We start from the raw sequence: 21,192 nt of genomic DNA, 5'->3' as shown, positions 1-21,192 counted from the left end.
CGGATCGGTCATTTTAGACGCTAGATCTGCTTTTACTGAATGTAGCAAAAAAACACCTTTTGGCAAAAAAAAAAAAATCTGCTTTTGCTACATTGGAGCAAAAAACGGTTCAATCATGAAATCAAAATAAAAAAGCTGAGCTCGCCGGAGACCTCGCCGGAGAGCTCGTATAAAAAAAAAAGTATGCTATTATAGCAGAAAAATGCTAATGTAGCAAAACCCAATATCATCGGAAAAAAAATTGACGAAGACCTTGCCGGAGACCCTCGCTGAAAACCTCGCCGGAGAGCTCGTAGCAAAAAAAAAAACAAAAAGCTATTGTAGCAAAAACGGATATCATCGGAGACATTGACGGGGAACTCACCGAAGAACTCACCGGAGACCTCGCCGGCGAGCCCAGTAGCAAATATATTTTCATTTGTCGTAAAATTGTAAAAATGGTGTAGCAAAAAATTATGCTATTGTAGCATAACCAAACTTATTGATACCTCGCCGAAGATCTTGTAGCAACAATTTTGTAATAAGGTAGTAAAAAATCAGACCAGTTTTAGCAAAAAAAATTACTATTGTAGCATGGTCGCCAGACAAAATGTACCAAAAATCCAAATTCACCGGAGACATCCATGGTAGCAAACTATTTGTCAGAAATTCAATTCGGCTCCCGGGTGCGTATGATCCCTCTACCATAAAAACATATTTCCAAGTGTTAAAAAAATTTTACAAAAAATTTACATGTACATCTCCATAATATATGTGTATTCGTCAAGTTTCACGAAAAAATGATATTTTTTGTAGTCTAAGCGAAAAAGAGAAAATTTATCTTGTGACAAGTTTTTGTTTCAGCACCGAATTTTGTCTTTTTTACACACGCCACATGACATGTCGATTTTTCATGAAACGACTTTGTGAGCGCGTAGCACATGAAGATGTACGTGCGAATTTTTTGTTTTAATTTTTTTGACATTTTAAAATGTGTCTACATGTATTTCAAAATAAAGGGAGCATATGCTCCTATGTGCCAAAACATCACTCACTACTATATAATCAAAACTGCATAACAAATAGAGCAGAAAAGATCTACTATTGTAGCTCCGGCGCCCGCGCTGTCCGCCCCGGATGACCTCACGCCGACGAGCGGATACTGGGACAGAGAGGGCGTGGGGACAAGCTTAGGAGCCTCGTCTCCGTCTTCGGGAGGAAGCTCTGTCAAGAGCAGCGTGCGGATGACGGGGGAGCTAGGTTTCCACGACGCCATGGCCTCTATCTCTGATGGAGCAGCGCGTGGTTGTGCACTTGTGCTGCCGTGGGGCGGGGATGGAGGAGCACAAGGTCGTTAGTGCGGCGGGGCGACGGAGGAGCAGAATGAATCCTTGGTCTGACCCTGCTGCTAGTTCTCACCGGTAGCTAGAGCTCGTCCTCGCCCCGTGGCGGCGGGAACCTATGGTGGCGCGTCCGTGAGATCCGGGACACGCGACGGCGATACCTACGGGGATCGGCGGTGGGGTGCGCGGTGGTTGGGGTGACGAGGATGGGGACGGGGACGGGCACGGGGGTTGGGTGCAGGTGGCGGCGTATCGGGCAAGGTCGCCATGGATTTGGAGCAGCTTTTCTCGCTCTCTGAATCCTGGGGAAGAAAAAACGGTGGGGAGGGAGACGATAAAGTGGGGCCCACAGGACACGCGTCCTGCGCAGCGTGCGGGGGATGGGAGGACGCGATCCCCGGGGAAATCAGATCATTTTCCTTTTCAAAGGCTACTTGTCCTAGATTATGTTTTGAGATTGGTGAGATTACTTGTCCTCTTTTTAACAAAACTAAAATATAATTGAAACAGATTTAAGCAGTAGAAAATGTTTCATAAGCTTCATAAACACGTGAGCAACATATGTGAAACTTTGTAAAATATACGTTGAACAACAAATATTTTTCACAAATTTCAGACATGTTTCACAAATTTTAGACATATTTCATCAATTTTTAGAAACTAGATAAACACATAGGTGACGTCAGTGTGATGTCATCACTGTTGTACCTACCGGATCCGGTAAAATCGCTGCGTTCATTTGGACGGGCTTGTAAATCTTCCATACTTTGCTCCCATACTTTGGTTTACTCGTAGCATCTCCAATAGCTACTTTATACCGCAGCGTTGTATCGAGCGTTCACGGCGCGCTGTCATTTTGATATTCAAAAGAAAATATATAAATTTAAACAATTTTTTAGATGTTGTTTTGACGGCGAACACACTGTAACACACTGAATGTTTCAGATGTTGTATTTTTGGGCGGCGAACACACTGAGACAACTGAATTTGTTCGACACTACATTCAGACACACTGAAACACATTCAGACGCACAACTTTATCGAAAAAAATTCAGATGCACAAACACGACCTAAAACTAATCACAGTCGCTGCCGCTATCGGTGTCCTCCTCTGTCTCGAACGTGTACATCCAACGCTCGTCAGAAGGAATGGCGCAATGCCATCTTCAAGGCGGCGGGGAAATGCCTAGCGGGAGTTGGCGGAGGTGAGGACCGACCGGATCTGCGATTGAGATTGGCGGGGGAGGGCTTTGGTGGCGGTAATCGGCGGCGTTCACGGGGGGTGGTGGGCGGGAAGAAATTTAAGGGTGGTTGGGCTGCACACGAGCGTCTAGGGTTTGTAACACACAGCAGCTTGTGCCGTCAATATGCACCATGAACCCTAGTTTATTCGAGCACGCTGAAACTTTTTGGGCCGCTGTACATTGCTGGGCTTCTGCTGGAGCATTGCCGCACCAGCAAAAAAAGTCACTTTTTTGGCGCCGCTCTTAAATTTTGATATTGTTGGAGATGCTCCTATCCGAGTTCAAATGGGTAATTCCGAGGTATCCCCGTAATTTTACATTTTTTGTTAAATTATAAAAGTTTTATCCTACTTGCGTATTTTTGGGAAGGTAATATTTAAGGTGATGGGAGGGAATTTGATGAAACACCAAATCTCCTTTCATCCCAAATACCTTGGGGATGAAAATACGAGAGAAATAAACTAGGCGTAAATCTTCTTGTTTTTGCTTAGATTTCAAACTTTTCGCCGAGTATATTTAGGAAAAGTATTTGAGTGGGATTGACACCAAATACTCACCTGCCTGACTGTCTCCAAACCTCTCATAGAAAAAATACAGGAGAAGTAAACAAAGCCTTAAAGTTTTATAAGGCCTAGGAGAAATCAACAAGATTAACAAAATACTACTCCCTTCGTCCTATAAAATTTATCTTAGATTTATTAAAATTTGGATGCATCTACCAAACTTTCATGAAACAGAGGGAGTAGAATACGAACAATTCCCTCAATAAAAAAAACTAGAATAAGAACAAACCTAACACGATGCTTCTGCACACGGAAACGACGCCACAAATATAGATGAAACAGAAAAACATATGGTTCTGACAAAACAGACATTATACAAAATAAGGTCAGCATTTCTAGCAGAAAACATTGCTGCTACACCACCGAGGATACACTGATGAACCAACTTAAACCAATACATAGGTCTGAGATCCTCCAACACACAATTCAACAAAGTTTCGACTATCTGATACTACTGCTGAAAAAGAGCATCGCGGTGATCTGGAGAAAGAGCCAACAAGGCTTCTGATACAACCAACCAAAAGGGCAGAGATTCAGCGCACAACCTCAAGCAAGACGGGTGACTCCGCCACACAAATCACCTGAACTTCGGCTTCTTTGAAGGCCCTCCCTTGGAGCTGCCCCGATCTGGCGGTGGACGAGATTTCATGCCACTGCTACGTTCTGGTGGTGGACGAGGCTTGCTGCTGCTGCTAGCATTACCGCGTTCTGGTGGACGAGGCTTGCTGCTACCGCCAACATTACCGCGTTCTGGTGGACGAGGCTTGCTGATGCTAGTCAGGTTGCCCCGTTCCGATGATGGGCGGGGCTTGATGAAAGTCTTGACCTTGCGACGCCTTCTTTCTTCCTCGCTGTCTGATTCTGCACCATGATCCCTGTCTGCATTGGTTGCCTCCCGTTCCAGCTCATCCCAGGTCTTGCCTTTCTCTTCCTCTGAGTCTACTTCCGAATCCTCCTCCTCGTCATCATCTGATTCCACCAAGGACGCACTGTCGGAATCATCTTCTTCTGATTCAGACTCGGGCTCAGCATCAGAAGGCTCATACCCCTGATCTGATTCCTCTGATTCCTCCACCTCAGAATCACTTCCCTCCATATTCAAGAACTCCCAGCCACCATCATCAACAAACTTCCGAGGATCATCAATGATAGTTTTCAGAATAGGACGCCAATTCAAGTTCAGTCTGCTCTCATAGTATTTGAGATCAGTGGTGTCAAGCCACTCCTTTATTGCATCAAGTGATGTCGATGGAATGGAATCGATGCGAAGAACATCCTTCTTGAAGTCCTTAAGCACGATAGCCATGTCAAAGTTCTTCGTTCCAAAGCCCACCCTCTCTAGATTAACAATCTCTATCTCACCGAGTGTGACCACCAGGAAGGGAGTCTCAATTAGCTCAACCAAGCAAGTTGACGTTGGAATGATGAAAGCTGAAGCTTTGTACGGGACCCCATGGAATCCAAGCTCTCTAAGCGGGATATCAAACTCCAGATCAAGCCCCTTGAACTGTGGCTGCGACCAGTGGTCATTAACCTTGTTCACATAGTTCTGGAACTCCATGTTAATTCTGTTCTTCCGATCCCTCTCACGCTGCTCCTCTTCAATCTCATCAGGATCAAGGGCCGATCTTCTACTGCCACCGACAGTCTGAACAACATCCATCACTTCAACGTAAAACTGAACATCCTTAGTTTTCTTGTTTCCAACCATGATATGATTGTGCAAATGGAAATGAAGGAGGGTGATCATTTCTTTTTCTGCTGGCTGGAAGAAAGCATGTTTTACATTCCCGTACATGATATCCACACGCTCATCAGCCCTTGAATTGGAATATCTGAAACCATTAACATGAGCCTCAAGAGTTCCTGTCAACTTTCTCCCACGACCACCAAATGCAGGCCGTATCCACACATCGTTAAGCCTCATTTGCTTCAATTTTGTGCTTGCCTGCTGGAGTTTCTCCTGAGTAACAAGGGTGGCCCTTTCAGCTCTCTCTGACTCCCTTGAAGCAACCTGCCTCCTCAATGTTTTGATCTGCTGAACAACTTCACTGCTATGCCGTGGATCCTTTGATCGGAATGTGATCTCTTTCAAGTAGATAGCTCCTTGAGACTTCAGATTGTTATCATTTGAGAATGGCATGCCAGGTACATTAAAGAAAATGCGGATGGTGCAGGTGCGGTTGTCTTGGTGGCTAGTCACACTCTTAACAGTAGAAACATGGAAAGGGACCATACTGCCATAAATAGGCAAGAGAACAGCTTCATTCCTCTGATCTACTTGTATCACCAACTCTCTTGAATAAGGCACATCATTAACATTCTTGTATGCAACAAGCTCATTTGAAGCCTTAGAAGGACCGCGTCCGTTACCCGAACCAGAACCATCCCCAGCAAGCCTTCTAGCAGTCTCTTCATTCTTTTGACGAGCAAGTTCAGCCTGGTGCTGTCTCCGGAGCTCTTCCTTGGACATCTCCTGGTTGTCCGATCGAAGTGTCGCCTTGGATGGTACTGCTTCCAGGCCATTTGGCTCAACCTTAGGCCGTTTAGGCTTAGGAGTATCTTCCTCATCTTCATTAAACGAGTATGCAACATCTTTAACAGCCTTGGAGCAATTTGTTAAGATCTCTACTGTCTTGTCACCAACCAAAGCTGTATCAGCTAATAACAAAGAAAACTGTTTTGTCTTCTCATTGTTTGTTTCTGCTTGGACATTACTCAAACCAAGACATACATTGAAAACCATGCCCTCTTTTATCAGACGGTCATTCTTTGTGTTTAAGTTTAAGCCAGATTCTCGGAACTCAAGGCCCATTCCAGTTCCAGCTGACTTTGTTAGATTAGGAAGTAGCTCAGGCGCATTCTTCTCAAAGACTGCAACTGCAGCCTGATAAACTGCGCACATCTGATTCCCTGGCTTACATGCTGCTAAAGCAGCTTCCTGGGCTTTCAAAAGTGTCTCATATGCTTTACTCTGTGTCAGGGTAGCATCTATCAGAAATGTTCTGGCAACATTGGAACAATAGTTGCTGTACCTGGATCCAATTGCACAAATGATAACACTTGCGGAGTCATAGTAGAGATAATCATCATTGCTGGAGGCACCTGGCTTAAGATCGAACTTCCCCCCGCTTTGGAAGACAGGAGGATAGCATATATCAATATTTTCAGCCTTCAACTTTACCTTGGCCTTCAAAGGATCAAGAATAATCTTCTCTGTGTCATCCATCAGTGAGGAGTGTGAGACTTTCCTCTCCTCATCAATAACCTTCTCCATGTTTGGAACCACAAAGTTCTTCATTACAGATGAAGTTAGATAAGCAGCCTTTTTCACACAGATAATCTCCGTGGCATCCTTCACAGCAAAAAGCTCAGAAAAGCCATTTGTGACATCAATAAGCTGTACAGATTCCCCAGATAGCTTTTCTGCCCATGTTTCGAGAAGCTTACCCTCAGGTGCCTCTTTTGCAAGGTGACCAACAACTGGGGTGTCAGATTTCGACTGAGCACAAACGGCTTGCAGTATGTCATCCATCAGGTCAATGCCATCCCCATTCTTACCCTTCACGTGCAAGGCAATATCAGCACCAACAGCCTCATTTGCAGCATTCTTGAGGGTTCCAATGAGATTTGCTTTCTTCTGGCTGCATAAGAAATGTATTTGCTTGTGCGTGAAAACAATAATGGTTTCTGGAAATTCGTATCCAAGTAACCAAACATCCAGAGCTGAGGACTTCAAATAACGCAGATCGTCGGAAGAAGGTGGAGTAGCAATAGCAATGGCATCAGAAGAACCCCAAAGATCAGAATTGTTTACATTCCAATGGTCATAGAACACCTTCAGTCGCTTACTGAAGTTCTCTAAATTGATTGTATAGGCTCCTGCTGATCCTGACTTTGCTTTACCATTATCTGCCATCTTTAGCAATAAGCTCACATTAACCAAGCCAACTGCAGGAAAATTGATCCATAGTTAGCTAATGCAGCAAGCATTTACAATTACAATTTTACATTTTGAAATGCTAATGAATAGATATACATAAAATATATCAAATCCATGAAAAATACCACAATAGAACAGGTGGAGTGATAATCCAGAACATTGATGCGTGTCACAAATTTTGATCTTGAGAACAAAGCTTGCAAACTGGTTTTTTTTATTCTGAATTGGATGCTGTCAAAACTAGAAAAAACTAGTCTTGACTCCTAACACTGCTCATTGCTTAGCTTCGCAAGATCAGTTGTTATGATACAAAACAAGATGTATCTCCATAGTAAATTATTGCAACGTTACACATCAGCATAAATTTAGAGTGTCCAAAACAAATTAAAATCTCATCACTAGGACAGGCATCAACTGCCATGTGAAGTCAGGTAATTTCTTTTATTAAGGGTCTCATAGTTTTAAGGAAAGGAACCACCATATTGCGTAAAAAACAATTCATCGTAACATGGTGAGTATTGAAGCTACCAAGGTATGGACCAATAGGAGGCCAACACATGGCTGTTACTAATGAATAGACAAATATCCAGAAATGATATACTGCGGCTCCTACTTGACTTTCTAAAAGAAAGGAACATGTAAATTTCTTACTCCCTTCGTACCAAAAAGGATGTCGCAGATTTGTGTAAATTTGGATGTATCTATAGTTCTATACACTGAATCGCGTCTAGACACATCCAAATTTAAACAATTTGGAGCATCCTTTTCGGGACGGAGGGCATGTAACACTGTTTTCTTTATCTGCCTACTGATTACTTCTTAGTCTAGTAATCTTGATGTCGTAGACATAAATCTGCGGAAAATTAGATGGCCTTTAGCATGACTGGTAATCAATGGACTACAGCCCTTGCAGTAGATTCATTACATCAATATTTTGAAATATGCAGACTTTGGACGCATGCATAGAAGCGTGCCCAAGGATTCAACACTTCTTCAGAAAAATAACAACACGTGGACAGTACATATCTCACACATGGTTGTAATATGTGCAATGCATAATCTATTTACATATATGCTAGAGCTAAAATGAAAAATGATATCTTCACTATCAATTAGGAGTTAGGGTTAGTACGTCACTTTCAACACCAAACATCAGCAAAATCAGGACCATCAAATAGCCATCGAAAACACCCACTAAACATTGGGAGAATCAACACTGTCTGATGCTTTTTTACCGCCGTGCACCCTCCTCTCCTCATTAGCACTAGAGGAGATCTTCTCTTTCCTTGTTTGCGCTGGTGCATCAAATCCTCGACAAAATTATTCCCTCCCTAAAATCTAACTTATTTACTTGCTAAAGATGATTACTTCCCTAGAATATCTCAATAGAATATAAATCGGCAGAACCACTCCTGCCTTGCCTCATTCATGTACCATGCCTCCTAGTAGGAGTATAAACCAAACTATCTTTTCAATGAAATGAAACGCGAAAGTCTTATGCGTTTTCACGAAAAAATCATTCAGAACATGAGCTCTTTTAATATGCTCCATCGTACCACCTAGGAGGTAAGAGCATTGACCAAATCTAAACCGTTGATTCTTATAATAGGTGGGGCCAAGTTATTTTGCATGTGTATGAAACCTGTTGTAGCCGGTGGAACTCTCCGGTACTACAGTTCCAAATAGGAAAGAAAAGTATGTCATCTTCCCTAATGGAATTCTCCACAATCAAATCTCTCCACAAATTTTGTGCCCATGGAGGCAGTACCGTGACTTTGTTTGGCTGCCACACAATGACATGAGCCATGTTTTTTTTTCTTAATGTGTATTTGGCCAGGCGCAGTGGTAGAGTGTCTCCACTTGTGTCCTGGAGGTCCTGGGTTCGAATCAGCCTCCTTGCATAATAAAAGGCAATGGAAAGGCCGCCTAGAAATACCCTTGCCCAGACCCCACGATGTGTGGGAGCTTTCAGCACTGGTAGCCCATGCTACTTCTTCATAGTTGGAAGTTTCCTAAGTTTTTTCTTTCGTTTCTCGTCACAAGATATTTTTTTAATGTCGGACCAAATATATACTAGTTATAATTTTAATTCTTTTCGCCGAAGATATAACATCACAAAAAATGTGTAGAAAAATGTTACCACCCTAATACAAAAAAATATTGTCATGTCAAACTACCATTGCTAGTGTGGCGCATACTTGTTAGACAATATCTTTCCGAATGGTCTCCATATGGTAGGGGTATACCAAAAATAAACCGTACTGTCATTTATTGATACTTTCCAATTATATTTTTCCTTTTGTCTAGGGCTTAACAATTATAAAACATGCTAATACTTATTTAAGAGGGCCGGGTGAACCTCTCTTGGGTGACCTGTTAACTCCTTAAATCTAGGCCCTTAGATTGAAAAAACAGACGGTCCAAAATTGTTGGGAGCATGTTAAAATTTCTCTCAGAACATATGTCTAGCAAAACTTCCTTTCTCTCACAAAATTAACGCGTGCAACATATCACTACCAAAACACTAGCCCATTGCTCGTCTCCATCTCTTCGATGATATCACCACCATCAGCACCGCTGCAGCACGACTTGCTTCTCCAGAGTACACACATCACCGACATGTAGAATTTCTGCGAGGTCACCGGCACTGTGTCTCATCTGCGTCCTGCGAAATCTCCTCACAGGCCAGCAAAAATAGGTGCACAATGATCAACCTTATGTTCTTCAGATAAACATAAAATTTTAGCTCAAAGTGGTATAACTATATCACATGAAGCACCTGTCCCCAAACAGCACGGACAATTCTCACAGCATCTATCAACCTACTTCTAGCAACCTATCAAGCAGACATGCAAGGTTTACAAATTAACACATCTAATGTCCTAGGATGTTTTCTTAACAGGGACAAAAATATCTGACATAATGAATGAAAATGCATCTAGGACTTCCAATATCTGCTACGCATCTGGAGCTTCGCGACATGGGCTAACTCACAGGAGTTATCAGGTCAGACTAGACTCAATTCCATTATACATTCTAGAAATTTACTTCCGTTTTCTATTAGACATTTCACCAGAGGGAAAGGGTTTGTGATGGATGGCTGTTTTCATTTTAAGTTTGTATAGTTTCCAGACATTTTTGTCGCTGGCTTATACTGTCCCTGAGCAATATATACTACAAAAAAATTGAACCAATCAATTACTTACTAATAATGTGTATGTTCTTTCAAAACCAAAATGAGACGATACAAGAGTGGCTGTGGGCAAGGGGCAAATAACCAGGGTGGTTTGCATCGGTAGTTGCTGGTGTCCTTTTGGGTGATATCAGCATGAATCCATCATCCCTATCAACCACTGCTAGGACTATGCTGATGCTAATTGCATGCCCAACAGGGCAACAGGCAACATACCGCCACTCTCTCCGAACTCCGAAGCCACCCCCGCTGGATCCCGAAGATCGGTGATCGGCGCCATCAGTCCTGGTCACAGTTAGAGCACTCTCTATCTCTCATGATATGAACTACCAGTCAGCGGAGCTGGAGAGGAAATCAGGGATGCGGCATGGAAACGACTAGGTGATTTGTGAAGCTAAAAAAAAACATCGGAACACAAGTGCCGACGTAGGAGGACTAGGGAATACATTGGCGGTATTGTTGGAGTGGAACGAGTACGAAGCACAATGACATAGAGGGGAAAAAAACTTGAGAGGCCATAGCAACGCAGGGGCATTCAACTAGTAAGTCAGAAACATGGAAGAAGTACCTTATATATGATCGCCCGCAGTAAGCAGTGTAATGGAGACTCACAGTCTACAGTTAACTAAATTCTCCGATCTACAATCTTCGCGCAACTTCTCCTACCTATGACGAGACGGGAAACCTAGAGCTCGAAAGGGGATGTTACTTCGATCTTGACCAAGTCACGGACCCAGAGCTGCCCGAATTCGGCGGCGACGGTGTGCAAGAAAGGGGATAATCGAGAGGAATGGGAGGACACGGAACTCACCGCTCTAGGGCTGACGTTGGGTAGGGGTGGGCCGCCGGCCGAGAGGGTCTCCGGCCTTGCAGGTCTGTCGGGGCGCGAGAGGGGGATCGAGGAGGACGGGGTGGCCGCCGATCGCGAGGGAGGTCGTGGGTGGCAGCTGGTTGCCGGCGAGGAGACGTCGACGTCGCTAGAGGGGCTCGCTGAGGAACGCGGGAGCGAGATGGGGGAAGCGTCTGGTAGAGGGGGGCACTGGCCGCTCGCTCGGACAAGGCAGGCACACACAGGGTCTAGTCTAGGGTTAAGAGGACTAGACCGTGTCACGTGTTTCGACCGTGCCACGGTACTCCTTCCTTGGGTCGGGAAGACGAGAGCTGGTGCGGCCCAACCGCCCAACAAGGCAACAACCACGCCATTCAGAGCATCTCCAGCCGCTTCCTCTAAAGACTTTTCCAAAGATCGGTGTGTCGAACATTTTTTTTCATTTCTAGATGTATTCTAAAGGCTATTCCTGTTTCGCACGGCTCAATACGATATTCGGCGTCCGGCGTCCTGAGCCTATCTCCGGTTCACAGCACGTCAGACACAACGAGAAGCGAGGCGAGGAGTGACGAGCCCGACGCGTCATTGACACGGAAGTCTAAATCACGTCGCCTACCTCTGATCAAGCGACGTTAGTGGTGCCCGGCTTTCCCAGACGACGCAGTAAAGCGTCCGTCGTGCATGGTCGTGTGGCCATCCGCGTCGGCGTTTATTGCAGCCAACGCCCCGCTGCATGTCGCCTCGTCCGCCGTCGTTGTACAATAAAGAGCGCCCCCCTCCTTCCTCTCGCCACGTTCCACATTCCAATCTCGCCGCACCTCCTTCATTCCAATCTCGCCTCAGCCCATGAGAGGATGACATCAAGTGGTAATCGCCATCAATGTTGAGTTGGGCAAGTTCAAGTTGAGCATCTCAAGAGGATCATATGCTTGAAGCTTGCCATCCATTTGGTGATAATGGACATGTGAAGATGTGCATCAATGGAGCTTTCCCATCATGGTGTATGGGGGAGGATTTGTGAGTCTTCACGAAGCAACAATGATCAAGTGAGGCATTCCGGCTTCAGTGGAGCTTGCAGAGTTATCATCAAGATCAAGCGGGATGCGCAAGGCAAAGGTATGGCATTGCTACGTTTTCCTGTTACCGGTCTCAAGGTGGTTGTTGGGAGACCGGATTATAGGATAGATAGCCGCACTATCAAGAGGAGCTTTCGGTTGGGTAACTTGATCACATCGTCTTAGGGAGCTCAATCATTTGCATACTTTGCATATCCATATTGTTTCTTGGTCTTTCTCTGTGTGAGGTTCTTGAGCTTGTTGCTAGCTTTTCAACAAACCTAAGTTCATCGAAAACGGAATCAGCATGCATCTTCTATTGCGTTTTCGAGTTTGGACGTCTTTACCGTTTCTTGACGTTGGGAGACTCCCTCTCTAGAATCATCTAAAAATATTTTGTGAGGATGATACCTCTCCAATGTATCTATAATTTCTGATGTTCCATGCTAGTTTTATGACAATACCTACATGTTTTGCTCACACTTTATGATGATTTCATGCATTTTCCGGAACTAACCTATTAACAAGATGCCGAAGTGCCAGTTCCTGTTTTCTGTTGTTTTTGGTTCCAGAAAGGCTGTTCGGGCAATATTCTCGGAATTCGACGAAACGAATACCAAACATCATAATTCACCGAGATGGACCAGGACACCGAAGGAGAGTCGGAGGGGAGGCCTGGGCCCCCCAGACCACAAGGCGGCGCGGCCTGGAAGGGGGGCGCGCCAGCCTATGGTGTGGGCCCCCCAGGCGCCCCTTGCGCCGCCTCTTCGCCTATAAGACCCCTCGCGACCTAAAACCTCGATACCAATTGACGAAACTCCAGAAAGACTCCAGGGGCGCCGCCGCCATCGCGAAACTCCGTTTCGGGGGACAGAAGTCTCTGTTCCGGCACCCTGCCGGGACGGGGAAGTGCCCTCGGAAGCCATCTCCATCGACGCCACCGCCTCCATCATGCTCCGTGAGTAGTCCCCCCATGGACTACGGGTTCTAGCTGTAGCTAGTTGGTACTCTCTCCCCCATGTACTTCAATACAATGATCTCATGAGCTGCCTTACATGATTGAGATTCATCTGATGTGATCGGTGTTGTGTTTGTGGGGATCCGATGGATTGTTACATTATGATTAGTCTATCTATAAAGTTTATGAAGTTATTGTTGCTGCAATCTTGTTGTGTTTAATGCTTGTCACTAGGGCCCGAGTGGCATGATCTTAGATTTAATCTCTATACTTATTGCTTAGATTGTATCTACAAGTTGTTTGCACATGTCTATGTCCGGAACCCGAGGCCCCGCAGTGACAAAGAATCGGGATAACTGGAGGGGAAGGCGTAGGTATGAGGATCACATGTTTTCACCAAGTGTTAATGCTTTGCTCCGGTGCTCTATTAAAAGGAGTACCTTAATTTCCAGTAGATTCCCTTGAGGCCCGACTGCCACCGGCTGGTAGGACAAAAGATGTTATACAAGTTTCTCATTGCGAGCACGTATGACTATATATGGAAAACATGATTAATAATCTTGATGTTCTGTCTTAATGCTATTTCAATCCTATCAATTGCCCAACTGTAATTTGTTCACCCAACACTTGTTATTGGAGAGTTACCACTAGTGTAGAAAGCTGGGAACCCCGGTCCATCTCTCATCATCATATACTCGTTCCTACATGTCATTGGAAGTAGTATCAACTATTTTCTGGTGCCATTGCCTACGTGTTACTCTATTATCTGCTGTTGTGTTACTGTTACTATTGCTCTCATATCACTTCTACTATCACATCACCCATGTTACTAGTGCTTTTCCAGGTGCAGCTGAATTGACAACTCAGTTGTTAAGGCTTATAAGTATTCTTTACCTCCCCTTGTGTCGAATCAATAAATTTGGGTTTTACTTCCCTCGAAGACTGTTGCGATCCCCTATACTTGTGGGTTATCAAGACTATTTTCTGGCGCCGTTGCCGGGGAGGCATAGTTCTACTCATAAGTTCACCTGGTGAGTACACTCTACCTCTCTCTGTTTTTGTTTTATTTTATTTTGTTTTTCTTAGTTTATTTTTGTCTAGTTTCTTTTTGTCTTATTTTATTTTCCCTATATACCCGAAAATCCATAAAATTTTGAAAACCCTAAAAATTAAAAACTGCTATTATGGGAGATCCTACAACCTATTTGGAGCTTATAGTATTATATAATAATTATAGAGAATCAAGAACGGGTAAAGTTATGAGTGTTGTGATAGAAAAATTGAATGCAATTGCTAAAATCTTGCTTAAACGCCATGATATAAACTGTTGCTCTAAACAGGATACTAAACATCTTAAATTTCAATGTGGCTTTAGTGAAGAAGTTTTAATTAAGAACTATAATTGGAATAGCTATATTCATTTTGGGTTCGAAGAGGTAGAACACTTTGTCTTATTTATGGGAGCCTCTGAGATAGAATCCTTCATGTCTAAAAATTATGAAACTTGTGTTGCTTGTAAGGACCTTAAAGATTATGTCTCTTCTATCCTTAATTTTTGCATAGAAAGTTACAGCGATAATCCTTATATCATTGATTATAAAGAGAGACTCATTAATGCACAAGAATGCACTCACAATTTGCAAGAACCAGTGGAAGAAGAAATTGATGAACCTGAAAGCTCATTGGATGAAAAAGAGGAGGAAATTGATGAACCTGAAAGCTCATTGGATGAAAAAGAAGAGGAGAGTGATGAGCAAAAGGAGGAAGAATGGATTAGCTACTCATGCCAACCTTCTAATGAGAGTAAGTCTTTATCTCTTACACTATTTGATTGTCCTCCATGCTTACTAAAGGAGGATGAATGTTATGTTCCTGTGGATTCTCTTGAAATAGTACCTATGAGTAAAACTTGTGAGAATAATTATGCTACTGTTATTCATGATAATCCATGCTATTTTGATAAATCTTATGATAATGCTTTGTTTGTGCCTGATGTCAAAATGCATGGTACTAAAGAGTTTTGCTTAGCAAATGTTTATGATAAATCTCTAGATGATGGTCCTATGTTACTTGATAATATTAATTGTACTACTAATGAAAATGGGATTGGAGAGATCTTGACTTTATCTATGAGTCCCATATCTTTTGAGATTGATCAATCATCTTGTTATATTATTGATAAAACTGGGTTTGAAAGTTTTAATTCCATTAGTTTTGAGCTTGATAAAAATTATGTGTTTATGGATCATGAAAAGCATGCTGTATGTGATAGTTATATTGTTGAGTTTGTTCATGAAGCTACTGAAAAATTATTATGAGAGAGGAAAATATGGTTGTAGAAATTTTCATGGTACTAAAACACCTCTCTACATGCTGAAAATTTTGAAGTTACTCTTGTTTTATCTTCATATGCTTGTCACTTTGTTCTTCATGAATTTATTTGTGTACAAGATTCCTATGCATAGGAAGTGGGTTAGACTTAAATGTGTTTTGAACTTGCTTTTTGATGCTCTCCTTTGCTCCAACTCTTATCCCTTGCGAGTGCATCATTAAAATTGCTGAGCCCATCTTAATGGCTATAAAGAAAGCACTTCTTGGGAGATAACCCATGTTTTTATTTTGCTACTGTTTTGTTGTGTCTTGGAAGTTGTTACTACTGTAGCAACCTCTCCTTATCTTTATTTTATTTCAATGTTGTGCCAAGTAAAGTCTCTAATAGAAGGTTGATGCTAGATTTGGATTTCTGCGCAGAAACAGATTTCTATCTATCACGAATTTGAGTAGGTCTATCTGTAGAAAACTCATAAAAATCTGCCAATTTACATGCGTGTTCCTCAGATATGTACGCAACTTTCATTAGTTTTGAGTTTTCTGATTTGAGCAACGGAAGTACCTCTTAAAAATCGTCTTTACTGGTTGTTCTGTTTTGACAGATTCTGTCTCTGTTTTTTGCATTGTCTCTTGTGGACTTTAAGTGAGGCTTTCTAAGCGTGGAGAGCTGTAGTTAATGTTTTATTGAGTTCTTGCAATATGTCACTACAGGACTAAAGTGGATTAAAGTTTTTTTTTGAGTACTAACCCCTCTAATGAAGTTTATGAGAAGTTTGGTGTGAAGGAAGTTTTCAAGGGTCAAGAGAGGAGGATGATATATGATCAAGAAGAGTGAAAAGTCTAAGCTTGGGGATGCCCCCGTGGTTCATCCCTACATATTTCAAGAAGACTCAAGCGTCTAAGCTTGGGGATGCCCAAGGCATCCCCTTCTTCATCAACTTATCAGGTTTCTTCTATTGAAACTATATTTTTATTCGGTCACATCTTATGTGCTTTACCTGGAGTGTCTGTGTTTTTTTTTTATGTTTGAATAAATTATCCTAGCAATCCTTGTTTGGGAGAGAGACACGCTCCGCTTTTTCATATGAACACTCGTGTTCTTCGCTCTTACTTTTAATGTTCAATGACAAAAGTTGGAAGCTATTGCACTTATTGTTAATTGGTTGGAAACAGAAAATGCTTCATATTGTCTTGAATAATTTGATACTTGGCAATTGTTTTGAGCTCTCAAGTAGATCAAGTTTAAGCTCTTGCATCATGTAGTTTGAACCTATTAGTGGAGAACTACCATAGAGCTTGTTGAAATTGGTTTGCATGATTGGTCTCTCTAAGGTCTAGATATTTTCTGGTAAAAGTGTTTGAGCAACAAGGAAGACAGTGTAGAGTCTTATAATGCTTGCAATATGTTCTTATGTAAGTTTTGCTGTACTGGTTTCATACATGTGTTTGCTTCAAACAACCTTGCTAGCCAAAGCCTTGTACTGAGAGGAAATGCTTCTCGTGCATCCAAAACCTTGAGCCAAACCTATGCCATTTGTGTCCACCATAACTACCTACTATGTGGTATTTTTCTGCCATTCCAAGCAAATACTTCATGTGCTACCTTTAAACAATTCAAAACTTTATTATCTCTTATTTGTGTTAATGTTTTATAGCTCATGAGGAAGTATGTGGTGTTTTATCTTTCAATCTTGTTGGGCAGCTTTCACCAATGGATTAGTGGCTTGATGTCTACGGGTGCTTCTATTCTTGTAGACAGTGTTGGGCCTCCAAGAGCAGAGGTTTGTAGAACAGCAGCAAGTTTCCCTTAAGTGGATCACCCAAGGTTTATCGAACTCAGGGAGGAAGAGGTCAAAGATATCCCTCTCAAGCAACCCTGCGATCACAATGCAAGAAGTCTCTTGTGTCCCCAACACACCTAATACACTTGTCAGATGTATAGGTGCACTAGTTCGGCGAAGAGATAGTGAGATGCAAGTAATATGGATGAGTATGAGTGGTAATAGCAATCTGAATAAAATATGGCAGCGAGTAAACATGCAACAAAACAGGTAAACAAACGGAGATTCGATGCTTGGAAGCAAGGCCTAGGGATCCTGCTTTCACTAGTGGACACTCTCAACAATGATCACATAATAGAACCACTCTACACTCTGTTGTTGGATGATGAACACCACTAATTGTGTAGGGCTACACGAACCCTCAATGCCGGAGTTAACAAGCTCCACTAACCTTAGAGTGCAAGATAGATCAACACAATTACACCGAGAACTAACATAGCATGCACACTGTCACCATCACACTATGAAGGAGGCATAGATCACATCAATACTATCATAGCAATAGTTAACTTCATAATCTACAAGAGATCACAATCATAACCTACGCCAAGTACTACACGATGCACACACTTGTCACCATTACACCGTGGAGGAGGAATAGAGTACTTTAATAACATCACTAGAGTAGCACATAGATGATATTCCACTAGATCACATAAAGAGAGAGATGAACCACATAGCTACGGCGGAGCCCTCAGCCCGGGGGTGAATTACTCCTCCTCATCATGGAGACAGCGATGGCGGTGAAGATGGCGGTGGAGATGATTCCGGGGGCAATTCCCCGTCCCGGCAGGGTGCCGGAACAGAGACTTCTGTCCCCCGAATTGGAGTTTCGCGATGGCGGTGGCTCTGGAAGGTTTTCTCTGGTTTCGTCGAACGGGGCCGAGGATTTAGGTCAGGGACGACTAAATAGGCGAAGAGGCGGAGTCGAAGGGGCCACGGGGGGCCCACACACTAGGGGGGCGCGCCCCCCCCTTGGCCGCGCCGCCTTGTGGGGTGGGGCCCCCCTGGCTCCCCTCTGGCCCTTCTTCGGTGCTCTGGAAGCTTCCGGCAAAATAAGATATTGGGCGTTGATTTCGTCCGATTCCGAGAATATTTCCTTTGTAGGATTTCGAAACCAAAAACAGCAGAAAACGAAGAACGGCCCTTCGGCATCTCGTCAATAGGTTAGTTCCGGAAAACGCATAAAAACGATATAAAGTGTGAACAAAACATGTAGGTATTGTCATAAAACAAGCATGGAACATCAGAAATTATAGCTACGTCGAAGACGTATCAGCATCCCCAAGCTTAGTTCCTACTCGTCCTCGAGTAGGTAAACGGTAAAAGATAATTTCTGAAGTGACATGCTACCAACATGATCTTAATCATACTATTGTAAAGCATATGAGATGAGTGCAGCGATTCGAAGCAATGATGAAGATAATGAGTAAACAAATGAATCATATAGCAAAGACTTTTCATGAATAATACTTTCAAGACAAGCATCAATAAGACTTGCATAAGAGTTAACTCATAAAGCAATAAATTCTTAGTAAAAGGCATTGAAGCAACACAAAGGATGATTAAGTTTCAGCAATTGCTTTCAACTTGTAACATATATATCTCATGGATAATTGTCAATACAAAGTAATATAACAAGTGCAATAGGTAAACATGTAAGAATCAATGCACACGAGTTGATACAAGTGTTTGCTTCTAAGATAGAAAGAATAGGTAAACTGACTCAACAATAAAGTAGAAGATTGGCCCTTCGCGAGAGGGAAGCGAGGATTAAATCATGTGCTAGAGCTTTTCAAGTTTTGAAATCATATAGAGAGCATAAAAGTAAAGTTTTGAGAGGTGTTTGTGGTTGTCAACGAATGGTAGTGGGCACTCTAACCCCCTTGCCAAACAGACTTTCAAAGAGCGGCTCCCATGAAGGACGTTATCTCTACCAGCAAGGTAGATCATCCCTCTTCTCTTTTGTTTACACATGTACTTTAGTTTCATTATTGATGACACTCCTCCCAACCTTTTGCTTACACAAGCCATGGCTAACCGAATCTTCGGGTGCCTTCCAACATTCACATACCATGAAGGAGTGTCTATTTGCAAAATTAAGTTGCTTACTGATGAATCAGAGCAAAACATGTGAAGAGAATTATTAATGAAGTTAATTAAATAGGGGCTGGGAACCCCGCGCCAGCTCTTTTTGCAAAATTATTGGATAAGCGGATGAAGCCACTTGTCCATTGGTGAAAGCTGCCCAACAAGATTGAAAGATAAAACACCACATACTTCCTCATGAGCTATAAAACATTGACACAAATAAGGAGTAATAAAGTTTTGAATTGTTTAAAGGTAGCACATGAAGTAATTTACTTTGGAATGGCAGAGAAATACCATGTGGTAGGTAGGTATGGTGGACACAAATGGCATGGTTATTGGCTCAAGGATTTGGATGCACGAGAAGAATTCCTCTCAATACAAGGCTAGGCTAGCAAGGTTATTTGAAGCAAACTCAAGTATGAAACGGTGCAGCAAAGCTTACATATGAACATATTGCAAACATTATAAGACTTCACATCGTCTTCCTTGTTGTTCAAACACCTTAACTAGAAAATATCTAGACTCTAGAGACCAATCATGCAAACCAAATTTTAACAAGCTCTATGTAGTTCTTCATTAATAGGTACAAGGTACATGATGCAAGAGCTTAATCATGAGCACAACAATTGCCAAGTATCAAGTTATTCAAGACATCATACCAATTACTACATGTGGCATTTCCCGTTTCCAACCATATAACAATTAACGAAGCAGTTTCAACCTTCGCCATGAACATTAAAAGCTAAGAACACATGTGTTCATATGAACCAGCGGAGCGTGTCTCTCTCCCACACAAGCATTTATTCAAACAAAAACAAAAAAAAAACAGACGCTCCAAGTAAAGTACATAAGATGTGACCGAATAAAAATATAGTTTTAAGGGAGAAATCTGATAAATTTGTCGATGAAGAAGGGGATGCCTTGAGCATCCCCAAGCTTAGATGCTTGAGTCTTCTTAAAATATGCAGGGATGAACCACGGGGGCATCCCCAAGCTTAGACTCTTCACTCTTCTTGATCATAGTATATCATCCTCCTCTCTTGACCCTTGAAAACTTCCTCCACACCAAACACAAAACAAACTCATTAGAGGGTTAGTGCATAATAAAAAATTCACATGTTCGGAGGTGACACAATCATTCTTAACACTTCGGACATTGCTCAAAGCTACTGGAAGTTAATGGAACAAAGAAATCCATCCAACACAACAAAAGAGGCAATGCGAAATAAAAGGCAGAATCTGTCAAAAACGAATAGTCCGTAAAGACGAATTTTAAAGAGGCACCGGACTTGCTCGAGATGAAAATGCTCAAATTGAATGAAAGTTGCGTACATATCTTAGGATCACTCACGTAAATTGGCATAATTTTCTGAGTTACCTACGAGAGAATTAGGCCCAGATTCGTGACAGCAAGAAATGCTGTTTTCTGCGCAGTAATCCAAATCTAGTATGAACCTTACTATCGAAGACTTTACTTGGCACAACAATGCAACAAAACTAAGATAAGTAGAGGTTGCTACAGTAGTAGCAACTTCCAAGACTCAAATATAAAACAAAGTTACTGTAGCAAAATAAACACATGGGTTATCTCCCAAGAAGTTCTTTCTTTATAGCCACTAGCAGGTCTTTGGCGCGGCGGCACGCCGCGCCCTTATGAAGCCATGGGCTGGATAGAAAAACAAACATTGCTACTGGAAGCTAATATGGAGAGGTGGAGGTGTGCCAGAGACCAAAGGATGAGCATCTAAGACAGCTCACCTCTTTATTACCGAGATTTCTTATGTTGTGCACATCTGTGTTGATAAGCAAAAAGTTGAAAATA

The 21,192-nt window shown here is 42.5% G+C and overlaps 1 protein-coding gene across 2 annotated transcripts; it reads right to left on the bottom strand.

Moving 5' to 3' along the window:
* Window positions 1-3,420: 3,420 nt before the first annotated feature.
* LOC124686469 (FACT complex subunit SPT16-like) lies at window positions 3,421-11,285 on the bottom strand. 2 transcript variants are annotated; one of them, XM_047220411.1, is made up of 2 exons: window positions 11,077-11,285; window positions 3,421-7,080 (listed from the first exon to the last, which is right to left on the bottom strand). In XM_047220411.1, exon 2 carries the CDS (start codon window positions 7,046-7,048, stop codon window positions 3,707-3,709), a length of 3,342 nt encoding a protein of 1,113 aa, XP_047076367.1. In that variant the 5' UTR covers window positions 7,049-7,080; window positions 11,077-11,285; the 3' UTR covers window positions 3,421-3,706. The 2 variants fall into 2 exon arrangements, with proteins under 2 accessions (XP_047076367.1, XP_047076372.1); XM_047220416.1 differs by lacking the exon at window positions 11,077-11,285 and adding an exon at window positions 10,834-10,854.
* Window positions 11,286-21,192: the final 9,907 nt, after the last annotated feature.

Source organism: Lolium rigidum, chromosome 1, assembly GCF_022539505.1.
Source record: "Lolium rigidum isolate FL_2022 chromosome 1, APGP_CSIRO_Lrig_0.1, whole genome shotgun sequence".
In the NCBI taxonomy this organism is placed as follows: Eukaryota; Viridiplantae; Streptophyta; class Magnoliopsida; order Poales; family Poaceae; genus Lolium; species Lolium rigidum.
This window is presented reverse-complemented; position numbering and strand designations above follow the sequence as displayed.